The sequence below is a fragment of the Tamandua tetradactyla genome, chromosome 3, assembly GCF_023851605.1.
Source record: "Tamandua tetradactyla isolate mTamTet1 chromosome 3, mTamTet1.pri, whole genome shotgun sequence".
NCBI classification, from domain to species: Eukaryota; Metazoa; Chordata; class Mammalia; order Pilosa; family Myrmecophagidae; genus Tamandua; species Tamandua tetradactyla.
The window spans coordinates 146,599,095-146,620,134 of NC_135329.1; the positions used below are offsets into that span (position 1 = coordinate 146,599,095).

Consider the following 21,040-nt stretch of genomic DNA (forward strand, 5'->3'; position numbering starts at 1 on the left):
TGCTCAGTGAGATTCTAAAAACCAATAGTAAAAAATAGGTAACTGCAACAACAGAGGTGGAGCATAACATGAGTGAAATCTAGTTCCAGCAAAGAGTCAATTATTAACAAATCCTTCAAGACTCCATAGAAAGAACATATCAACAGGAGCTGAGCTAATGGGCTTGTGTATTTCCATTAAGAGGCTCAAGAACAAGGTTGCTCACATTGTCACAGCAGCACACAGAGCGACACTCTGGATGGAACAAAGAACCACACTCACATGAACTTTTTTTAATTCAAGAGAAAGAGAATAAAAGATATAATAAAGATTAAAGACCCAGAAATAACAAAAAATAAGAACATTTAAATTCTACTTGTAAGTCAAAATGGATAACACCAGTATTAGACCACATTTATTACTGTGGCACTATTAATACCACTAATATGGAGGAGTATAATACCACCATAAATAACTTTCCGAATTTATATTCATTTTTATTATTTTGAAAATATCAATAAGACATCATATTGTACCGGCCTCATGAATTTACTGTGTATACAGGAACTGAATTCAATAGTTAAGTATGGCCCAGGTGCCCTGGGATAACCTTCAGTAAAATTATGTCACCTGCGCCATGAAGTACTTCATGGCTAGTGAGTCAAGTAAGCTGAAAAACTATTAACTAAGGAGCTGAGAAGAACTTTTTATTTGACAGGATAGAATCAGATGATTGATAATAATCATTCATATTCTCAATATAGTTGAGAAAGTTCAACTAACATCAGAATGACAGGACATTTTCCCCAAATTCATGAAATAAAATTTATATTCAAAATTATTATTTTCATCCTAAGATGCTTTTGACTTTAGGATTTTAATAGATTTAGAAAAGTCAGAAATCCTGCAGAATTTCCTTAAAAATATGATCAACCTGGGACATCAGAAGATATTAAGTAAAATTATATAAAAGCTGGGGGAAACCAATAGTCTTCATTTTCTATCAGTAAAACAGAAAGAATAATCTATATGGAATAAAGAAATGACTTTCCACAACATACCAATGTCACATTGGTATGTTTCCTTTAAATCACATCTATGCCATAAGGAGGGATATTAATATTCGACTATTCACAGGAGAAAACAGTTACAGATGCACCCCCAAGGAATTGGCTAAACATGTAAAATCCCCAAGTTAAATAAGCAAAACTTACAGTTTAGCTGTGATGAGAAGAATTAATACAACAAATGCTGACTTCTTTAGTTTCTTTATTTTTCCTACCATTGTAAGACCAAGATAAAACAGGGCAGATCCAGAAAAAGAATTCGCAAGCCCATCAAGAAAATTTTCCATATATACTGGCACCTTTTGATCAAGGATAAAATTGAAGGCAATACCGATGAAAACCATAAATACTATCGGGTTCTGTAATACCCGCAGAAGTCCAAGTCCCACAATTTTTACTTTGTTTTGAGAAGCATTTTGAGTGTCTTTCCACTTCTGGATTTCACAGAAGATAAACCCTATAGGGTTTAACATCATAAGAGATATTGGCGCAACCAAATAAATATACTGGAGATATTCTGGGTAGGTAGTTTGATACAAAGCTTCAACTGAAAAACATAAAATTGATTTTAAAATGATTACCACAGAAATACATAAACGTACTATGTATATAACGTTTTCTGTGCTTAAATATACCATATTACAAATTAATCTAAATAGTGCAGAATGAACTCAATTAGCCTATTTTGGAAAAGTTAAGTGTAGTAATAAAACTGAAAGGGAAGAAAAGATACCATATTAAATGTCATCTATCTCATAAAACACTAAACTTTTTCATTAGTTCTAGTAAAACCTCACTAATTTTGAGTATCTAAGGGCTAAGTCTAGTCTCAAAACAAACAGCAGATGACCCCAAAATTCTAGGTATATACACAAAAGAATTGAAAACAGACACTCACACAAGTACCTGTACACCAGTGTTAATAAAACAGCATCAGTCACAATAACTAAAAGGTGGAAGCAACCTGTGTTCACTGACAGACGAATGGATGAGCAATATGTGGTATACACATGCAGTGGACTATTACTCAGCCAGAAAAGAGCAAAGCTCCGATAGACACTGCAACATGGATGAACCTTGAAAACAGACTTAGTGAAATAATCCAGTTACAAGAGGACAAATACTGATTCCACTCACATAAAATAGTTAGAATAGACAAATTCATAGAGCCAGAAAGTAGATTAGAGGTTCTCAGGGGCTGGTTGAGGGGGAAATGAGGAGTTATTGCTTAATAGGTACAGAGTTTCTGTTTGACATGATGACAAATTTTGGAAATAGATAGTGGTGATGGTTGCACAACACTGTGAATTTGATTGATACCATGGAATCATATACTCAAAAATGGTCAAAATGGCAAATTTTGTTACATATTTTACCACAATAAAATAAAATAAAAGGGATAGAATTGTAGAATTTTTTAAAGACACATTTCAAAGTAAAAATCTAGTGACCTAAACGTTTAAGTAAACTTAAACATTTAAGTAGCAATAGCAACAAGGTAGTTGTCAATTCCCTTGGAGAGGGCAGTTTTACTGGAGTAGTGAGACAGAAGTCAGATTACAAAGGATCAAGGAGAGAATAGGAGGTGAGGGACTGAAAAAAAATGGGCACTGAAAATCCTGAAGTTTGCTTCTGAATGACAGGAAAGACTGCAACTTGAAATGTCTGACAGGGAGACATAAAGTCAGAGTAGAATTATTTTAAGATGAGAGAGATTTGGGTATACTTACCTGCTTGGCAGGGAGAGCCAGCAGAAAAGATGACCTAGACTGATCAATCGGGAGAAGGAGCTACTATCAATTCAAGATTGGGGTACTGCCCAGAAGTACATGGGGAAAAGGAAGCTGAGATTATTGACTTTGCTTCAAAGGGTTAAAGTGACAATCCTTCGAGTCCAAGCTATGTAGGAAAAGAAGTAAAGATGGGAGATGGATGACAGAAAGAGGGGTCAGAGACTAAAAGTCCATGAAGTCCAAGAATTCAATGTAGTTGGAAGTTAGGAGTTTGGAATAAGTCATAGAGTGAGCTATTTGGAAGTGGCCAAGGGGGCTGGTGGCCAAAGTGGAGTAGAGGAAAACATCATTGGAGATCAAAGAAACAAGAGGTCAGAGAATTTGGTGGGTACTTAACATAGATGCTAATGTTAAGAGATCATAGCAAAACTAGAGGTAGAGAAGATGGCAGTAAGCCAGATATTAATTAACATCTTCAGTGGACCACGGGGTCTGACTGGAACAAGGTCAGCAGATGATGAGGAGGAATGGCCTAGCCAGACAGCATGAACCATAAAGTAGTTTTTACAAAAAAGCTGAGAGTAAAGGCCTAGAGTGGCACAAAATTGGGAAGAGGATGTCAATCCTGCTACCACCGCTCATGTGGTATTGCTTTGATACCAACTTAACTTCAATAGAACACATAGACTATGTCCCTATAACCTTCCATCCCCTTAACCTTTATGTAGTTCTTGGCCCAAATTACATTTTTATTCATTATGTCTCCAAAACCACTGATTTATCATTATATATTTATGCATTTGCCTTTTAGATTCTATAGGAAGTAAAAAGTGTAGTACAAGTCTAAAATACCTATTCATATTATACACGTTGCTACCCTCACTAGAGAGCTTAATTTCTTCGTGTGGCTTTGATCTCGTCTAGTGTTCTTTCCTTTCAATCTGCAGAACTCTTTTTAGCATCATCTTGTAGGTGATGAACTCCCTCAGTTTTTTTTTTTTTTTTTAACATAGATGAGGTTTATCTAAAGAAAACATGATAGGCAAGACAATAGTTGGGCTTACAAAATAGAAAACAAGGTGTTAATTACTGGCTTTGGCAGGGATTATGCGCTTCCATCCCCACCCCTTAACAGAAACAACCATAATGTACATCAAAAGGGAATTGGTAGGGGCTGCACCGTGGATCAGTGGTAGAACGCTAGCTTTCCATGCAGGAGACCCAGGTTCGAGTCTTGGAACATGCACTCCCCCACCTCCAAAAAAGGGTAAATAAATGATTTCCATGCAACAGAAAACTAGGTAATTTTTAAAAAGAGTAAAATGAGAACTGTTTGAAGTAATCTGGAAAAGTACGGAAATATATGGAATAGCATGTCCAGTATGATTTCTCTCTCTCTTTTTGAAAGTCTAGTACATGCACTGATAAAGTGTGAATGAAGTGGAATCATTTTCTTCCCCGTGGTTACCGTGGGGGAAAGATGAGGGTTGCAGGACTCTCTGGTCTAGGAAGCCTACATATTTCTATAGTAATTGCTTTCTTTGTTTGCTTTTTGAAAATGAATATTTATTACTTTTGGGAAAAAATAAATACACAACTACAAATAAAATGGTTTTTAGAAAATAATTGAACAAAATTGGGTATCATTTTTTTTGCATGGGCAGGCACCGGTAATCGAACCTGAGTCTCCGGGCTCAGTTTTTATTTATCTCAGAAAGTATTAATCTCTCCCTCATTTTCGAAAGACAATTTTGCCAGATATGGAAACCTTGGTTGGCAATATTTAGCTTTCAGCACTTTAAATATGTCCTCCCACTGCCTTTTGGTTCCAGGTTTCTGATAAGAAAGTGGCACTTCAGGGTCCCCTATATGTGACACATCAGTTCTCTTGTGGCTTTCAGAATTCTCACTTTACCTTTGACAGTTTGGTTATAATATGCCACAGCATGGGTCTAATTGAGCCTATCCTGCTTGGAGTTCATTGAGCATCTTGGAAGTGTATAATCATGTTGTTCGTTAAATTTGGGAAATATTTCTTTGAATATGCTCTCTGCTCCTTACTGTCTTCCCCTTCTGGGACTCCCACAATGCATATACTGGTAGCTTGATGTCATACAGGTTTCTCAGTCTCTGACCACTTTTCTTCCATCTTTCTTCTTTCAGCACATCAGATTGAATTGCCTTAACTTCAAGTTTTCTAATTCTTTCTTCTATCAGCTTCAATCTCCTATTGAAACTCTCTAGGGAATTTTGAGTTCCTGTTTCTGTGGACTTCAGTTCCATTTGGTTCCTTTCCATAATTTCCATCTCTCTACTAATATTCTTTTTGTGTTCACCTATTGTTTTCCTGATATCCTTTAGTTTTTTGTCCATCGTTTCCTTTATATCTTTGAGCATATTTAGGACCATTTGTTAAAAAGTATGTCTGGTATGTTCCAGGTCTGGTCTTCCTCACTGATGGCTTCTAATACTTTAATGTTTTCCTTTGCCTGGGTCATTGTTTCCTGTGTCTTTGTATGTTTTATAATCTTTTATTGAAACATGGACATTTTGATATTTTAATGTGTTATCACCTTTAGATTCTAAATGTATCCAGCTAGTGTTTTAACAGAGCTTTCTTTGAATCTAGAAGCTAAGAATAAAAAAATAATAAAACACACACACACGGGCACATCTTTTTTCAGTCCCTGCAGATTTACCTGTGGTGAGTGCTCTCCTTCAGGGCTTATCATACAATGAGTTAGAGAATAGTTTCAGGCATAGGACTCCCTGGTCTTTTCTGTGCATGCATCTTGTCTTTAGTACGTGGATTTGGCCCAGGGGGTGTGGTGGGAGTGGGATCTGGAAACTCCTCCCCCCTCCCACTTACAAGATTCTGAATGTCCCCTCTCTAGGAAAGTTTCATCATGGTCCTGGGCACTGCACTGTATGCCCTACAGCCAGCAATCCCTTGCCCCCTGCAACACATCTTGACTGCTCTCTCACAGTGCTATAGGAGATGTTGGTGAGCCACCTTCTACGAGAAAGACAAGTTCTGGGATGTTGAGTCCCTCAGGCTACCACTAGACAAGTTGGGCCAGGCATACAAGCTTCCTGTATGTGCATGAGGGTTACTCTTCTCCCTCTGGAACCAAGGACCAGGGATCTGCACTGGGAATTACAGTGGGTTGTATGTCATGCTGGTGAGGTGTAGGGGAGGCCCAGCCAAGGTGCCACAAGATCTTTCTGCTTTTAAATAGCCTTTTTCCTGATTTGGCATTCATCCTATGACTGCAGTCTTTTAACTGTTTTGCAGAGCTTTGAGAAAGATCTTTCTGTCATTTCTTGCTGGTTATTCAAAGCTTCTGTGTGAGCATAAGGCCCTGAACTTCTCACTCTGCCATCTTGAACAGGGCAGACCTTTTGGAATTTTTAAGAGAATTTTTTAAAGTTTGACTATACATGATGATTTCAGACCCTAACTATTGCATAAGATGTGTTGGCATAGAGCAGAGTGGGTAAATGGGTGACGGTCAGACTTCTAGCAGATTCCTAGTGGACATGAGGATTGCTGACCTGGTTTGGGGTTAACCAGGGAATTCAGATACAGCCTTGGAGTAAACAACCTGGTTCCTAGTGCATTTTTGGCAGAGGGTCCTGAAATTATCCTATTAATGCATATAAAGGCTGATTCATAATTGATTTGAAATTGAGAAGAAAAGAACAGCCACAATCACCCACAAGGAGAGAGGCAATCATGTGAAAAATGTAAAAGATTAGGTTTCTCAATTTACATTGGGATAAGGTGACACAAGTTAGGAGAATATATTTGTTTACTTACTCAGGAAACATAAGTTCAAGTGATATTATGCACGTGTACCGTTAAAGTTATGTAACTAGATTATATAACCTTTAGAAGTTCTCCCTGTTTTCATTAGCTAAAACCTACTTTTTATCCCCCTTTTTCAGCTATGCACATACAGAGGTCTACAATGTCCCCCAAATGAAGCAGTAGTTAAAATATTCTATTACATAAAATTACACAAATTCTTTCTATTGATTTCAAATTAGATATTCTAGTTCCATAACTCTTAATGATTTTCTGTCATATATTCAAAAGATTTCATAATTTAAAAGCATGTTGCACTTTTAATAACAATTTGAGAACTACACTTCTTTTGATTTTGACTATATCTCTAAGAAAGGCGTTCATACCTTCCCACCATTCAATTTTTTAAAATGAAGCACGTGCTGAAAAGCATTGTGTTTTCAATTTGAGTACAAGAATTTTCCCAAGTAGCCTGTCCCCAAGCACCCCCAATACATCAGTTGTTACCTTTGACAACTCATAACTAAAGTTCTGTGATCTACTCAAAGCCTCTTAAATTAATGCCTCTTTCTAGAAATTTACTTTCTTTGCACACTGAATCACTATCACATAATCCACTTTATACTATTTTAAGAGCTCAATGCAAATTTGAGCAATAGTCTTTATTAACTGTTACCTATAGCTAGCAATCACCAAGTACTTTCTACTTTGCAGATCTTCTGTATTTTCTCCTTGATTCCTACTACTACCACTACTCAAAAAAATTAAATTAGATTACCTAATGAGCTTATCAAGTTATATTCTTTTGTTTTTTCTCAACCACCCCCTTCAACCATTTACTCACTTCTATCCATAACATCTAAATCTTAACTTTCAAAAGTTCTTGCCACAATTGACCCCTTATTTATGCAATTCTTCTCTTACTCTTCCTTAATGCAAAATCTCCATCAGTCAGTTTAATGTCATCATTGCACCAAACACCATGTTCATAATTACCACTTACACATGTTGGTCATACCATCACCCCTTAACTTCTTGAAACCTTTTCTCCTATCTCATCCAAATTCTACCTACTATCTTAAGACTTGCCTTAGATGTTACTTCCTCCACAATTCTTCAATCTACATACTGACCTCCCATTTTCTGGCTAGCTATGGTACTTTGTTTCATATTAGAGCTGCCTCAACAAACTCCAAGTTCCTTGAAGACTCCATTTGGTAACCCACAAGCTCCAGCACAGAGCTAGGCACATCTGAAAATATTTGCTGCATAGAACCAGCTAACATGAATTGACATCAAAGGTGTCCAGGCATCATAAAAATGAATTCTACTATAATGGAATATCATGTGGCTACAGAAAGGAATGAAGTTGTGAGGCATACAATGATGTGATCGCATCTTAATTAGCCAGAAACAAAAGGACTAACATTGTATAGTCTCTTTTAGAAAATACTTATAAGAAAATTAGGGCCTAGATTGTAAGCACTTAAGCAGTCACATTCATTCCTGGGCTTCAAATCTTACTTTTAAGTTCTGAGATGCTGTGCTCTATGTTTATAACCTGGTATTTCCCTGGAACTTTGGCTACTTGTGTGACACCTAAGACTCTGAGTTAGAGTTCTACAGCTCTGAAAAGTCAGCATTACTGTATACAGTAACTGTTAAAGAAGTTGAAAAAGAGATCAGACTTCAATTAGAGATAAGAATGAAGCTGATCTGGTTGGGAGTAAGGTAAATCAGAATACAGGGTAAAGGATGATGCGTCTGTATTTTAAAACCCCACCTAGTAAATTTGACCAAAGGAAGAGATGTTTATTTTGTCCAAAACTTAAATTTTCTGTAGCACATATCTAACTTAACTTAACTTGCCTGGTCAGTTCATTTAAACAACCTAAACACATGGAGCCCAGAATTGGGAATGCAATCTTGTAATTATATATAGCTTAATGTAATACCCTGATACATTCCAAAGTATGCTGGTAGATAACTACAATGTATAGGCAAAGTCCCTTGAGGGACTGAAAAAAAAAATGGAACTATTAAATTTCCCTACCTGGGAAATTCCTGATACTCTCTCAAACATTAGGGACTCCCAAGTTAATAGGCCAAGCCCTGGGTCTTGAGGCTTGCTCTTATGAAACTAATTTCTGTAACGGGGTAGCAAACCCTACCTACAATTATATCTAAGGGTCACTTCCAGAGAATGTCTTTTCTTGCTCAGATGTGGCCTCTCTCTAAGGCCAACTCTGCAAGGAAACTCATTACCCACTCCCATATGCGGGACATGACTTCCAGGGGTGTAAGCCTCCCTGGGAGTCAAACCAGGGATGAGCCTGGCCCTGGCAATGTGGGATCAACAATACATTCTTTTTTTTTTTTTTTTTTTTTTTTTTTTTTTTTAAAGGAAGGAAAGACAGAGAAGGAAGGAAGGATGGAAGGAAGGAAGGGAGGAAGAAAGGGAAACATTTTTAAACATTTTCTTGTTTTATTATATTTTGTTTGTTTGTTTGTTTTTACATGGGCTGGGGCCGGGAATCGAACCGGGGTCCTCCGGCACGGCAGGCAAGCACTCTTGCCCGCTGAGCCACCGCGGCCCGCCCAACAATACATTCTTGACCAAAAGGGGGAAAAGAAATGTAACAAAATGAGCTATCAGTGGCTAAGAGAGTTTAGAGTCCAGAAGCTATTCTGGAGGTTACTCTTAGGTAAACTTCAGCTAGATATTGCAAATTGCCACGGTGTGCCAAGTCCGAACCAACAGTATTCCTAAAAACCCTAAAGAATACCCAGGGCTCTATATGAGACTGTATAAAAGTTTCAGTCACTAAGTTTATTTTTCAGAAACTTAAAACTTCCAAATTGCTCTATGCTAGATAAACCCTGAAACCCAGAGGCACTGGTTTCCAAGAATATCAACTAGTTGCATTCCCCTACCCCATAATGCTGACACCCTTTTCAACATGAAATTAGAATGATTGTTCCACAAATATCCCTGAAGATTGGGAGAATAAAATAAGAGGGAAGAGTTGTAACAGAGAGAAATATTTAACAAATTATTATGACTACTGAATCACCATATGGCTATTTCTCCTTAGTTTCTAGTGTATTAGAACAGCTATAAGGAAATACATGACACTGTAAAACTGTAATCCATATCATACTTTGGAATTTGCTCTATAACTACTTATTAAACTATATTTTGAAATTTATCATTTTTATGCATATATTCCACAATAAAAAATGTTTAAAAATGTATTCTGTAACACCGTAATCTATTATAAGTAAATCTATTTTTTATATCCAAAATTTTTTTTTTACCTTTTACATATTTCAAATATTTATAAAGCAGGTTACTATTGAGATATTTTAAGTCAGTTAAACAGATGTACAAAGGAAAGGTATAGACCAGTGGGGACAACAAAATTTGTGATTAAGTAAATACTTATTAAATTGATAAAAGAATATGGTTCAACACAGGAATTTCAGTCCATTTCTGCTTAAAATTACATCTTTATCTATAAATTGGCATCACTCTTCTTGTTACCTGAAGACAGTTTTTCAAATCTGAAAATAATACATATGAAAGCAGTGACCTACATTAACTAAAATTAGATTTATAATCATTATATCAACTATTAAGATCTAATTATTTAATGCTTATAAATAAGGCTCTTGGGGAAGTGGGAGAATCCCACTATGAGGAATTATTATATAGCTTTGAAGAGCTAACAGACAAAATTAACCATCCACTGTGGCTCCTATTCTGATTCCTGTGGGGTTTCAATCCCCAGCGAGGAACACAAAGACCCAGACAAGATCATTCTATTATTTAATGGCATATAGTTAAATGCTTCATTTCCTTTCTGTTTACAGCTCAAGCATGAGAGCATAATTATGATTAGTCAGGGTACTTATGCTATCAGCATTGTTTAAAGAATAAATTATAGGACTTAACTATGGTCTATTAGTATCTCTTTAATGACAGAGGAAGAGAACCATTCTGATTTGCTGAAATCAACATTTCACCCTGGTAAATTCTTAGTTTATTCTTATATTCAGATTTCTTTTAAGTGCCTTTAAAAACAATTGTTCTACAAAATAGCGAGGTTTTGTCACTCCATAATAATGCACTCTGTCATTTGAGTATGGATAAATCACTTTAATGTAATTTCACAGACTGTTACTATAGTCATAGTATAGAGATAAAGGAAACATGATTGTCTTTTCTCTTTATTCATTAACTTGTCTGCCTTCTCCTTGCCAGCATTTCCTGAGTCACCTGTAAATTGGATAGATATTGTAGAACAAATTCACTCTTAAAAGGACATTTCTTCTAACCCATAATAATCATCTGTGCACAAGAGAGAATTCCTGGGAGGTCCACAAAACAAACAGAAATGGTGGGCCGCGGTGGCTCAGCGGGCAAAGTGCTTGCCTGCTATGCCGGAGGACCTCGGTTCGATTCCCGGCCCCAGCCCATGTAACAAAAACGGAGAAACAGAATACAATAAAACAAGAAAATGTTTAAAAATGTTTCCCTTTCTTCCTTCCTTCCTTCCTTCTATCCTTCCTTCCTTCTCTCTGTCTTTCCTTTAAAAAAAAAAAAAAAAAAAAAAAAAAAAAAAAACAAACAGAAATGGTCTTCAGACCAACTCTACAGAAAGACTCTTCTTGTTCACCCTGTACAAGGCCAGAAGGCAGTTGTGCACGTACAACAAATAATCTCATCAAGGAGAGAATACATGGTCCTGAAAATTCTGTACCACACTTTCAATTTGCAGGTATGTGAGAAAGCACTTCTGTCCATGCTATTGGTTTCTGGTAAAGATATTGTCTGCTACCTAATGTTATGAGAGTCTTATATTATTTGTGATTAAAAAGCAAAATTAAATGTAAAAATTTACAACTTAAAAATCTAAAAAACAATCATCAGGGAAATTGATAGGAACATGACTATTACTTGGTTCACTGGTTTAATGTGGATAAGAAAAGCAATGATAAAAATAGCTGATTACTTCTATTATTTGGAGATTCTCTCAATATGAAAATGGATTAATCTAATAGATCTTTTTCTACTGCTACTCATTTTATGGATTATTTTAAGAATATTATAGAGGAAAAAAATTTTGAGTCTCCAAACTAATGTATTACAAAGTCTGGTTAGGTCTTCTCAAAATTAAATGGGCAAGTTATATAACTGTGTGATATAAGGGAATGCCTAGGGTTTAGAACCCGAACTAGGTTTGGGCCCCTACTCTGTCACCTGTTAGCTGTGTGACTTTAGATAAGACAACCAACCTCTGTGAGCAGTTCTCCTTATTTGAAAATGAGGATAACAATATCCGCTCTACCTCAAACAAGTTAAGTATACAAGAAAGCACTGTGTAACCTATAGTTACAAATGTTAGTTTGTTTAGTTATGGGTATGCTAATCTATGATACATGAAACTATATACTTATAATTCATGTCTAAAATAAGACATAATATTTACTGATATAACAGGTATTGAGCCACTTCTAAGTTTTTACACAAACACTTTCTCAAATCTACATTTTTTTATGTTCCTGAAGAGATGGGCAAACATATTAACTCCTTGCTCTTTTACTTCCAAGTGTTTATTAAAATGTTTGGTTTATCCTTCACTTTAAAATTCAATAAACTTAAAGGAACACATATCTAATTTCTATTTACAACTTAGTTATAGGTTTTCCTCTCTTTTAAACCTCCTGCACTACTCATAAGTTATTTCATTTCTTAGGTATATCTCTATTTCTGGTAGGTGAGATGGAGAGGGACAGAGGAGGAAAAAGATGAAAGCATCCACTAAAATCTTTTTTGGTGCCAGTGATGAAATAAATTGGGGAAGGAGGCATAAAACTACTGGATAAGAAATAAGTAAATTAATGATAGATTTCAATCATACTTTTCAAAAAGTTCCATTCAAGTCTCTGTTCAGAAAACATATCATCAGGGGCCTGCATCGACTGCCCTACCTCAAACAGCACACCCAATTCTTACTGCTCAACACCATTTTATTTTTAATGGTCCTTGTCAGCACCTAATGGTATATTAATTTTTATTTCATTATTTATTTTCCCTCTAAATTTTAAAAATCTTTTTATTTTTAAATACTTTCAAACTTACAGGACAGTTACAAAAATAATACAAATCCCAAATGGAGAACATACCCAGATCTACCATCTGAATATTTTGCCACATTTGCTGTATCACTCTATCTATCCATCCATCTATCTATCCATTTGGCTATCTATCCATCATCTGCCTGTTTACCAATTTATTTTCTGAGCACTTGAGTGTACATTATATACATCAAGCTCCTAGGACACTTAATACTGCCATATACATTTCCTGAGAACAAGGATATTCACTTATGTAACCACCTTAAGTACCGTTTTCAAGTGCAAGAAATGCCCATTAAAATTTAAGATCAATATATATAAGAACTTTGTTCATGGGTGTATTCTCAGCATTTAGCACAGTCACTGGCACAAACAGGTCCCTATGAGTAAATGAATGAATTTATATATTCATAATAGTCAAGTCCTTACATCATGAAACAGATCAAAGTACAACATAAACTTTAATTTAAAAATGTCTTAAAAGTAGTCAATAGGTATACATTTTCTTGGTGACAGAGTGTTCTGAAAAACAGAGTATGTTTCCCTTCATATACCAGCATCCCAGATTGGTATGTTTACCATTTCACTGGGAGAACATACACACATACAACAAATACATAACTAGGCTTCTTAAAGGGTTGGAAACGTAAAGAAGAAAAAGTTGGAGAATAAAAAAGCCCTCACCATTTTTGTTCTTAAACAGAAATTAACTTCAACTAATGTCAACTGAAAAGTCAAAAACAATTTTTAATGCAAAAATAATACATATTCTAGATGGTAAGAAAAATAAAGGAAGGAAAAAAATCACTCAAATTCTCACTGCTAGCATTTAATAATGACTATTTTTATATAGACAAATGACTACCTTTTTTTTATAATTTAAATTAAAATCTGACCCTTCTGGAAAATAAACTTTCATATGTGATTACTGAGAAGAAAAAGAATGTATCAGAAAGACTGTTCACAAAATTTATTAGGAAATGACCATTTATTTTAGCTAGGTGTTTGAAGGATCCTCAAACTCTCAAATTGAGGAAAATATAATTAAGATATTTTTAAAAAACTATTAAATATTTCTCAAGTAAAAAGAGTAACAAAGCTGAGGTAAATTAAAAGCTTAAATACTGTTACTTCCTACACACTTGAATTTTCTAAAATCTGTAAAAATAAAAAATAACTTACCTATAGGATATCCCAATGCAAAGTCATTACTTTGTGTAGCAAAAATAGGGAATAGTCCAGCTTTGCTAAATCGACTATCAGGACTAGCAACCAATAAGGTTAATATGCATACAATGAAAAATACAGATGCTTTGGCAATTAAGATACTATATAGGAAAGACCAATCCACATTGGAAAAATTAAGTACCACCATGTTTTTGAATAATAAAGCTGGAAGTGCAAATCTGGAGACAAAATTTCCTAGTCCTTTGGCTTGTGTTGACGTTATGATATTGGCCCTTCCTGCTATGTAGCCACAAAGGACTATGCCAAAGCATTCTAATAAAGCTGGAAAAAGCTTTGTTATTGACATTGAAGGTGGGCCATTAGTGGCATTAAATCCATGCATTAGTGTTGCAGATGGCATCATGGTCATATTGTCAGCAATGGTGAAGTTCTCTGTAGGTAAATCAGAGAAAGAATCCATTTTTTTCACTTTCCAATTCCAACCGAATCTCTAAAAAGAAAAAGAGAAAAATTCAATGTGACAAATTCTAGCTGAAATGATACACTGGCAAATCTAGACTGACTAATTTATATGGCCAAATAAATACACGTAAATTCTTCAATTAATACCAGGGAGAACTACAATGAAAAAAAGAGGGGTAGATGGTGGCTAACAATAACAACTTCACTCTCAAACATGGACCAGCTCAAAATAAGGTTCATGTCACTGTTCTATATTCAGTATCAGCCATAACTAAAATAAGATCCACAAATATTACAGCTACAGTGATGCCTCATAGTCCTCTCCAATGATCCACATTGGAGATAAGTTTCACCAAGGAGATAAGAACATGGGGACCAGCGAGTTTCTGCTGAATGTCCACATACATTCACATTCTCCAGGAAGTTCAGAAGTTTCCAAGGCTACATTTGAGGAATCATATTGGCACAAGAGTCTTTGATGGCTTGTGGTGACACATGAGCATAGGACAGGAAGAGTATAGTAGAGTCATTTACCAACTTTTAACCAGTAAATTTTTCTGAGCCTCACTTTCCTCATCTATGAAATGGTGATAACAGTACCTACCTTACGAGAACATGAGGTTATTCAAGTAAAGTCTTTAGAATCAGTCTGGTTAAGTTATCGTTAACTTTTGTTAGACTATAAAAGAGAGAATGAAAGAATGATGGTCCCATCAACTTACCTTTAGTTCCTTTTAAAACAGACACAGGGGCCTTCCTGGGTGCCCATAGTCCCTGTGCGCCAAAGAGACCCTATACATGCAGTTCACTCTAGAATGTTCTTCTACTCACCAGGCCATCACTTTCTACATAACTAACACCTACTATCCTCCAAATAACAGAGTACAGGAGTAACTTCCTCAGGTAAGGCTTCTCTGACCACACAGTTCAGACCTGGATTCTTTTTCAAATAGAATCATGTTCCTTTCCTTTAGGCCACTTTTCTCAGTTTGTAATTATAGTATGCTTGAGAGTGGCTGATGTCTGTCTCCTTCACTAGACCTTAAGTGCCACAGAAGTAGGGACGATGCATGTTTTTGCTCACTATTGCGTCCCTAACATCAGAGGTTTGCATACAGGAGACACCCCCCCTTTTTTTTCTTTTGATGAATGATTAAAATAGTTACCTTTATTACCCTTTAATGGATCAGTGTTCTCTTTTCAGCACTGTCTAGTTCATGGACAGAAATCTTTTTTTGTTTTCCTAAAATGATGAAGTATTCTAAGCTTTTTACTATAGCAACAGGCCCAAGAACACAAAATGTGTTCTGAAATGTTCTAAAGATGTTCATAAATGTTGAACACAAAATATGTTGTAAAATGTTCTAAAGATGTTCAGAAAATCTTAACGCAAGGAACAAATTCTTTATGCTAACGTTAAAATAATGATCAGGCTCCCCTCTTGCTGCCAGGGACACAATGAACACAAGGTCTGGACAGCTCTGCAACTAATCAGCTTTTATTAGTAATTTGAAATTAATATGGTGACAACTGCCAATTTCTAAGTGATTATTCTGGGCTAATCATCTAAAGTATTCTTATATAAGATAAAAAAAAAAGTAAAAAAAAAGAAAAGAAAAGAAAAACTCAAGCTTCCTGAAATTCACAATCATTAGGTTAAGTTTTCAATTACCCACACCATATTTAAAAAGACTCAGATGGCAGGGCAGAGATCAGCATCAACTGATATGCGGGGGTGTGTAAGAGATAAGCCCCTGGTATAAACTGAACCATTAAAAAAAATGTACATTAATCTGGATTAGGACAAATATTTTTCTACCAGGATTAGATAGGAGTGGTCAATACACGAAACCTATAATACTCACGTACTTAAAAGTTTACCAAATAAGAGTCAAATTATATCCTGGGAAAATTGCTGGTTGGAACAAGTACCCACACTTGAAGTAAGGAGCTGCTAAACAGTTAAACAAAGGCATTAAACACTGGGAGCAGTTAAAGATGTGGATAAGGAAAGGCAGTGCTAAAGAATAAGGTGATAAACTAGTCAATGGTGTTTTTTAAAGTGTGCCTGAATGAATTAATAATTCATACTTCTCACAACCACTTATTTGTACCACACTAATAAATCAATATATTCCAATAATTTTTTAACCAATGTTTTTAACTATATAAGCAGTAACTCAGTAAAAAGAGCAAGGGATTCGGAGACAAACAGTCCTAAACATGACTCTGGGCCTCCTCACTGATCAACCTTCTGGGTGAGTTAGCTTCCCTGAGCCTTAGTTTCCTCAGCTGCAAAATGAGAGGGAAAGCCTCCTTAGCAACATAACATGAGGGCTGGAGATTTTATACATAGCTTATCACAAAGTAAGTAAGCCCCTCAAGGAATGGTAGCAATTGCTATTAGGAGTTTTAGTCTTAATAATAATAACACAAATGGTAACAATTTAAGTACAGTTTGCTATCCTATACTAGTTCTTCAAACATACTTGGTATTAAAGATAAAACCAAAACAGAGGGATAGGATGGGTCACAACATTATCAGTTTTTGTTTTTATACCAAATAATGAAGAGTAGTTTAAGTTAGGTTGATCTTAAATGGATAAATTAGCTGTGAAGAGAGAGTTCTTCCTTATTCTCAAAGTGATAGCCAGGTTGTTGTAGCAATGCCGAGGTTTCACTTTTAATTAGTTAAAAATTAAGTGAAAAACTTCAAAAAGTAATCTTCCCTTCCCATGAAGTTTTTCAGTATTATAAAAGCACCACCTGCTGCTAGAAGGAAAGTCTAAATAAATAACCAAAAATAACTTTTAAAGTTTTACTTCATCCTAATCTTTTTTAAAGGGGAGGAAAACATGCTTTCTAAAGCATTCTTTCAAAATGAACAGGAGCTAGACCAAGGGAAGTTTAAAAAAAATTACATCCACTGTTTTCATCTTATTTGTAGAACAAACAGGTTGATTTCTCATTGTAAAAGATTTCTCACTGCGGCAAGGAATGGAAAATGCTATGTATAAAAAGCTTCCTGGTCACGTCATATTTGGTTTAGATAACATCAACGATCACTGAAATTGTAAATAACTTATTATTAAGTGAAAAATGGGGACGGGAAGGGTCTGGCTAACTTCAAAGAGAAAGCTTTGAATTCTCTGGCCGACAATTTCTAAACACCCACTATCCTTGATCCCGTCTGAAAAGCATAATAGAGTGGTACTCTTCAGCATCAACAGCCACACCAGCCACCCACTCCCACCGCCTTGCAGAGGACCAAATGTCCTCCCTAGATACCCACGGCACTTCCTCTTCTCCTCCTTCTGTCGGCAGAGCCAAGACTTTGGCCTTCCAAGATAAGGAACCTAAACCAGACAGCAGGTGCCACCCAACGGGCCCGGGAAGGCAGCAGTGGAAGTGGAGAGACAGCCTGAGGACTGCCTGGGATGAGAAAAAGATGTTGCTCAGCCCCCCCAGGGCATGGGTCACAACGTCACGGTTACTGACATCCTTCCAAAAGGGGCAGGAACCAACATTTGGCTCAAAGCTAAGGAAGGGTGGATACTGAGACTAACCTCGGGATAAAGTGAAGAATCGGAGAATGACAGAATGAACGCCTGCGAATGGAGCGCTAGCCAAAAATGGGGGATGGCAGTGCTGTCACCAGGGGGGACAAGCCACCCCTTCCCCTACGCAAACCTTCCCGAACGGCCTGGCTCGTCCCATAGGCGGGCTGGCCGCGGGCCAGGGCGCGGCGGGCCGGGCGCTGCCCACCTGCCTAGACCCGAGGCGCCGGGGTACGAGGTGCTCACCAGGCCAAGCCAGGACCCCCAGGTCCGCGCCCTGCGGAGCCAGCTCACCTGCCAGGTCTGTAGCCCCCGGGCCGCAAGGGGGAGGGAGCCGGTACTCGCGGAGGGCCGGGCAGACAGGGTATCTTCGTCATCTCCCGCCGGGACCCTCCCGGCCGAGCGCTACCTAGTAAGGATGAAGAAGGCCAGGCACGTTCGGGGAAAGTGAGGAGCCGGCCGCGCGGATCAGCTCCGCCCCGCCGCAGCCGCGCGGCCCCGCCCCAGCCCCACCCCCGGTCCAGCCCGCTGGCCCCGAGCTCCAGGCCCGGGCGTCGGGACTTCCGGCCGCCCGAGTGCAAGATGGCGCCTGCGTGCCGAAGTTCGCTGTTCTCAGCGAGGGCTCTGCCTTGTGAGGCCTCTTCTTTTCCTCTAACTCCAGCCTCGTATAATCGACCAATTCCTCTCTTGGGCATCCTAGTCCTTTTTATATCATAGAGTTTAAAAAAAAGGACTTGTACTCAGACCTAGGTCAGAATCCTCCCACCTTCCCAGGACAGTGTGACTTTGACCTTTTTCCTAAATCGAAAGATACCGAAACAACTATTAGCACTGTGCTTGAATTAGACTAAGCACTCAATCTGTGGCCTCTAGTATTTCTTTTGTGGAGGATTGTACATTCATATGTACTTGATACAGAGAAGAAACTGGTTATGTTGGAAAATTTAGAGAGGTCCCCAAATAAAGTGCTCCCCTTTGAAGCCCAAATAAACTCTGTAATTGTGATATTGATCAAATGTGGAGTTGTCTGCACATGACAGCCAATCTGTGGCACTGGGGTTTCATAAGGAGAGGTTATTACTACCAAAGCAAGACCAGCTGACCTATCAGCCCTTGATCTGCAGTAACTCTGATAGTTTTAAAGTACGGAAAGATGGGCAGGTGTGGTAGTTAGGTTCAGGTGTCAACTTGCCAGGTGAGGGTGTGTAGTTCTATAGCTGTGGACTTATCAGTGTGTGAAATTCATCTATGACTGAATGACTTCTGTGGGAGTCACTTCACAATAAGTGACTTTAATTAGCTGGAGGTATAAAAGAGGTTAGAAGAGAACTCAGCAGCTCAGACCCAGAAGTTTGGAGATGCAGAAAGGAACCACCCTGGGGAAAGGCATTTGAACCCAGAAGTCGGGAGGGAAGTCCAGCAGATGTTGCCGTGTCTGCCCATATGACAGAGGAACTCAGATGAAAGCTACCTGCCTTTCCTCTGAAGAACTGTAAAGCTGTAACTTTACAGTTTTATAAAGGGGATTTTATAAAAGCCAGTCCATTTCTGGTGTATTGCTTTCTGGCAGCAATAGCAAACTAAAACAGCAGGTTTTAGGATAATGAGTATAATGGTTAGAAATGAGAAAGTTAGAGATGATTAATTGTTGAGCATGAGCAGATTGATTACATGCTTAGTCATAGAATGACATAAGAAAGTGGCAGACTTAGTATGATGAGGGACATGATTTTTAGTAGTTTAATTAGGTATAGGTCACTTATAAGTTAACATTTAAACTACCGCATATGCCAGATGGGCCAACTAGTTTAGCTCTAGCTTTGTCTAATGAGATAGTTTAGAACTTGTGCTGGGTTAGTTCTAGGCTGACAAGTTTTTTCATTAATAAACATCAGGGGCTGTCTGTGATCATAAGACTCCAACATTGTAAAAAAGGATAAGAAGGTACAAGTGGGTCCAGTCACAAGGTTTTTACAATTAGAAGATAAAAGGTTTATGGTTGTACAATCGTTATCAAAGATCAAGACATCTGGGTTAAGTGTGTTTCAGTAATTTCAGGTATTTCTTTTTAGCTGTTCTACAATATACTAGAAGGTAAGAAAGCTATCTATGTAATGATTCAGTTGTCTTAATTATTTGTCAATTCTTAACTTCTTGGTAACAATTGAATTAGTCCTAAGAATCAAAATTATGTGAAATTTTAAAAATTTAAAATTTAAAAAAATTAAAATATTTTATAGTCTATCCCACATAATATCTCCATAAACACCTAGCCTTTGTAAAACCTCTATCTGGCTTTGCATCATTAACTTCTGTGTCTGGCAACTGGTGGCCTTCTATTATCTTGGCAGTTTTAGAGCAAAGATAAAAAAAAAACTCTGTGGTTTACTTTGAAAAATCAAAGCCAAGGTGAGGTTAAAGAATCTGAAACCAAACAGGAAAGTCTGCCAAAGAAAACCAGCAGAAATTGAATCTATAGAAAAGGCAGGCATTCTGCTTCCTTTCTCCTTACTTCTTGTCGGTTTCTATCTTCTTCAATCTCAACTGCCCTCCTCATTCCTTGAACCTACATTTTTGTTTTGTTTTGCTCATCTTCCAAAGGCATTATCTTAAGGCTAAATGGATTCCTATTTAGAAAATACGGAGATTAATTCAATTAAATAAATACTTATTGTTTTGACTATTAGAGGGATATTGGAAGATAGGCCTAATTAGAGTCAACCTTTAGGAGATCAGTTGGATTCGTTTCTTAATGTTTGGACCTTATTCTTTGACCACAGTAAAACCATTATCTATATATTTTTCACAGTAACATGTCATAATGATCACTGATCACACTTTTTTGGAAATGTAATGTGGAGACTTCCCCAGGAGTATTTGAAAGAGAGAATGAGAGCAAGAAAAACAATGTAGTGACTTTGGGAAGAACCAAGATGTAAGGAAATGAAGACCTAGATCGGGGAGATGACAGTGAAAAAGAATAAAGTAGACATTTTTTAAAAGAGACATTTTAAAAGAAGAGTTGATGGGACTTTATTACTAATAGGATTAAAAGAGAAAAAGGGTTAAGGAAACTATGAATTAATTTCCTTATCCATTACAATA

At 37.1% G+C, this 21,040-nt stretch overlaps 1 protein-coding gene across 3 annotated transcripts in view; it reads right to left on the bottom strand.

The window, feature by feature from the left end:
- Positions 1-18,427, bottom strand: part of GPR155 (G protein-coupled receptor 155) — a 45,476-nt gene extending 27,049 nt beyond the window's left edge. For 2 of the 3 annotated variants that reach the window (XM_077154183.1, XM_077154185.1), the window contains exons 1-3: positions 18,230-18,427; positions 13,911-14,406; positions 1,194-1,593 (exon numbers count right to left, since the gene is read on the bottom strand). In XM_077154183.1, coding sequence (XP_077010298.1) covers positions 1,194-1,593; positions 13,911-14,376 — 866 coding nt within the window. In that variant the 5' untranslated portion in view covers positions 14,377-14,406; positions 18,230-18,427. Of the gene's footprint in view, positions 1-1,193; positions 1,594-13,910; positions 14,407-17,670; positions 18,081-18,229 lie in introns of those variants that run through there. The other variant, XM_077154184.1, reaches the window with a different exon arrangement.
- Between the last annotated feature and the right edge of the window lie 2,613 nt (positions 18,428-21,040).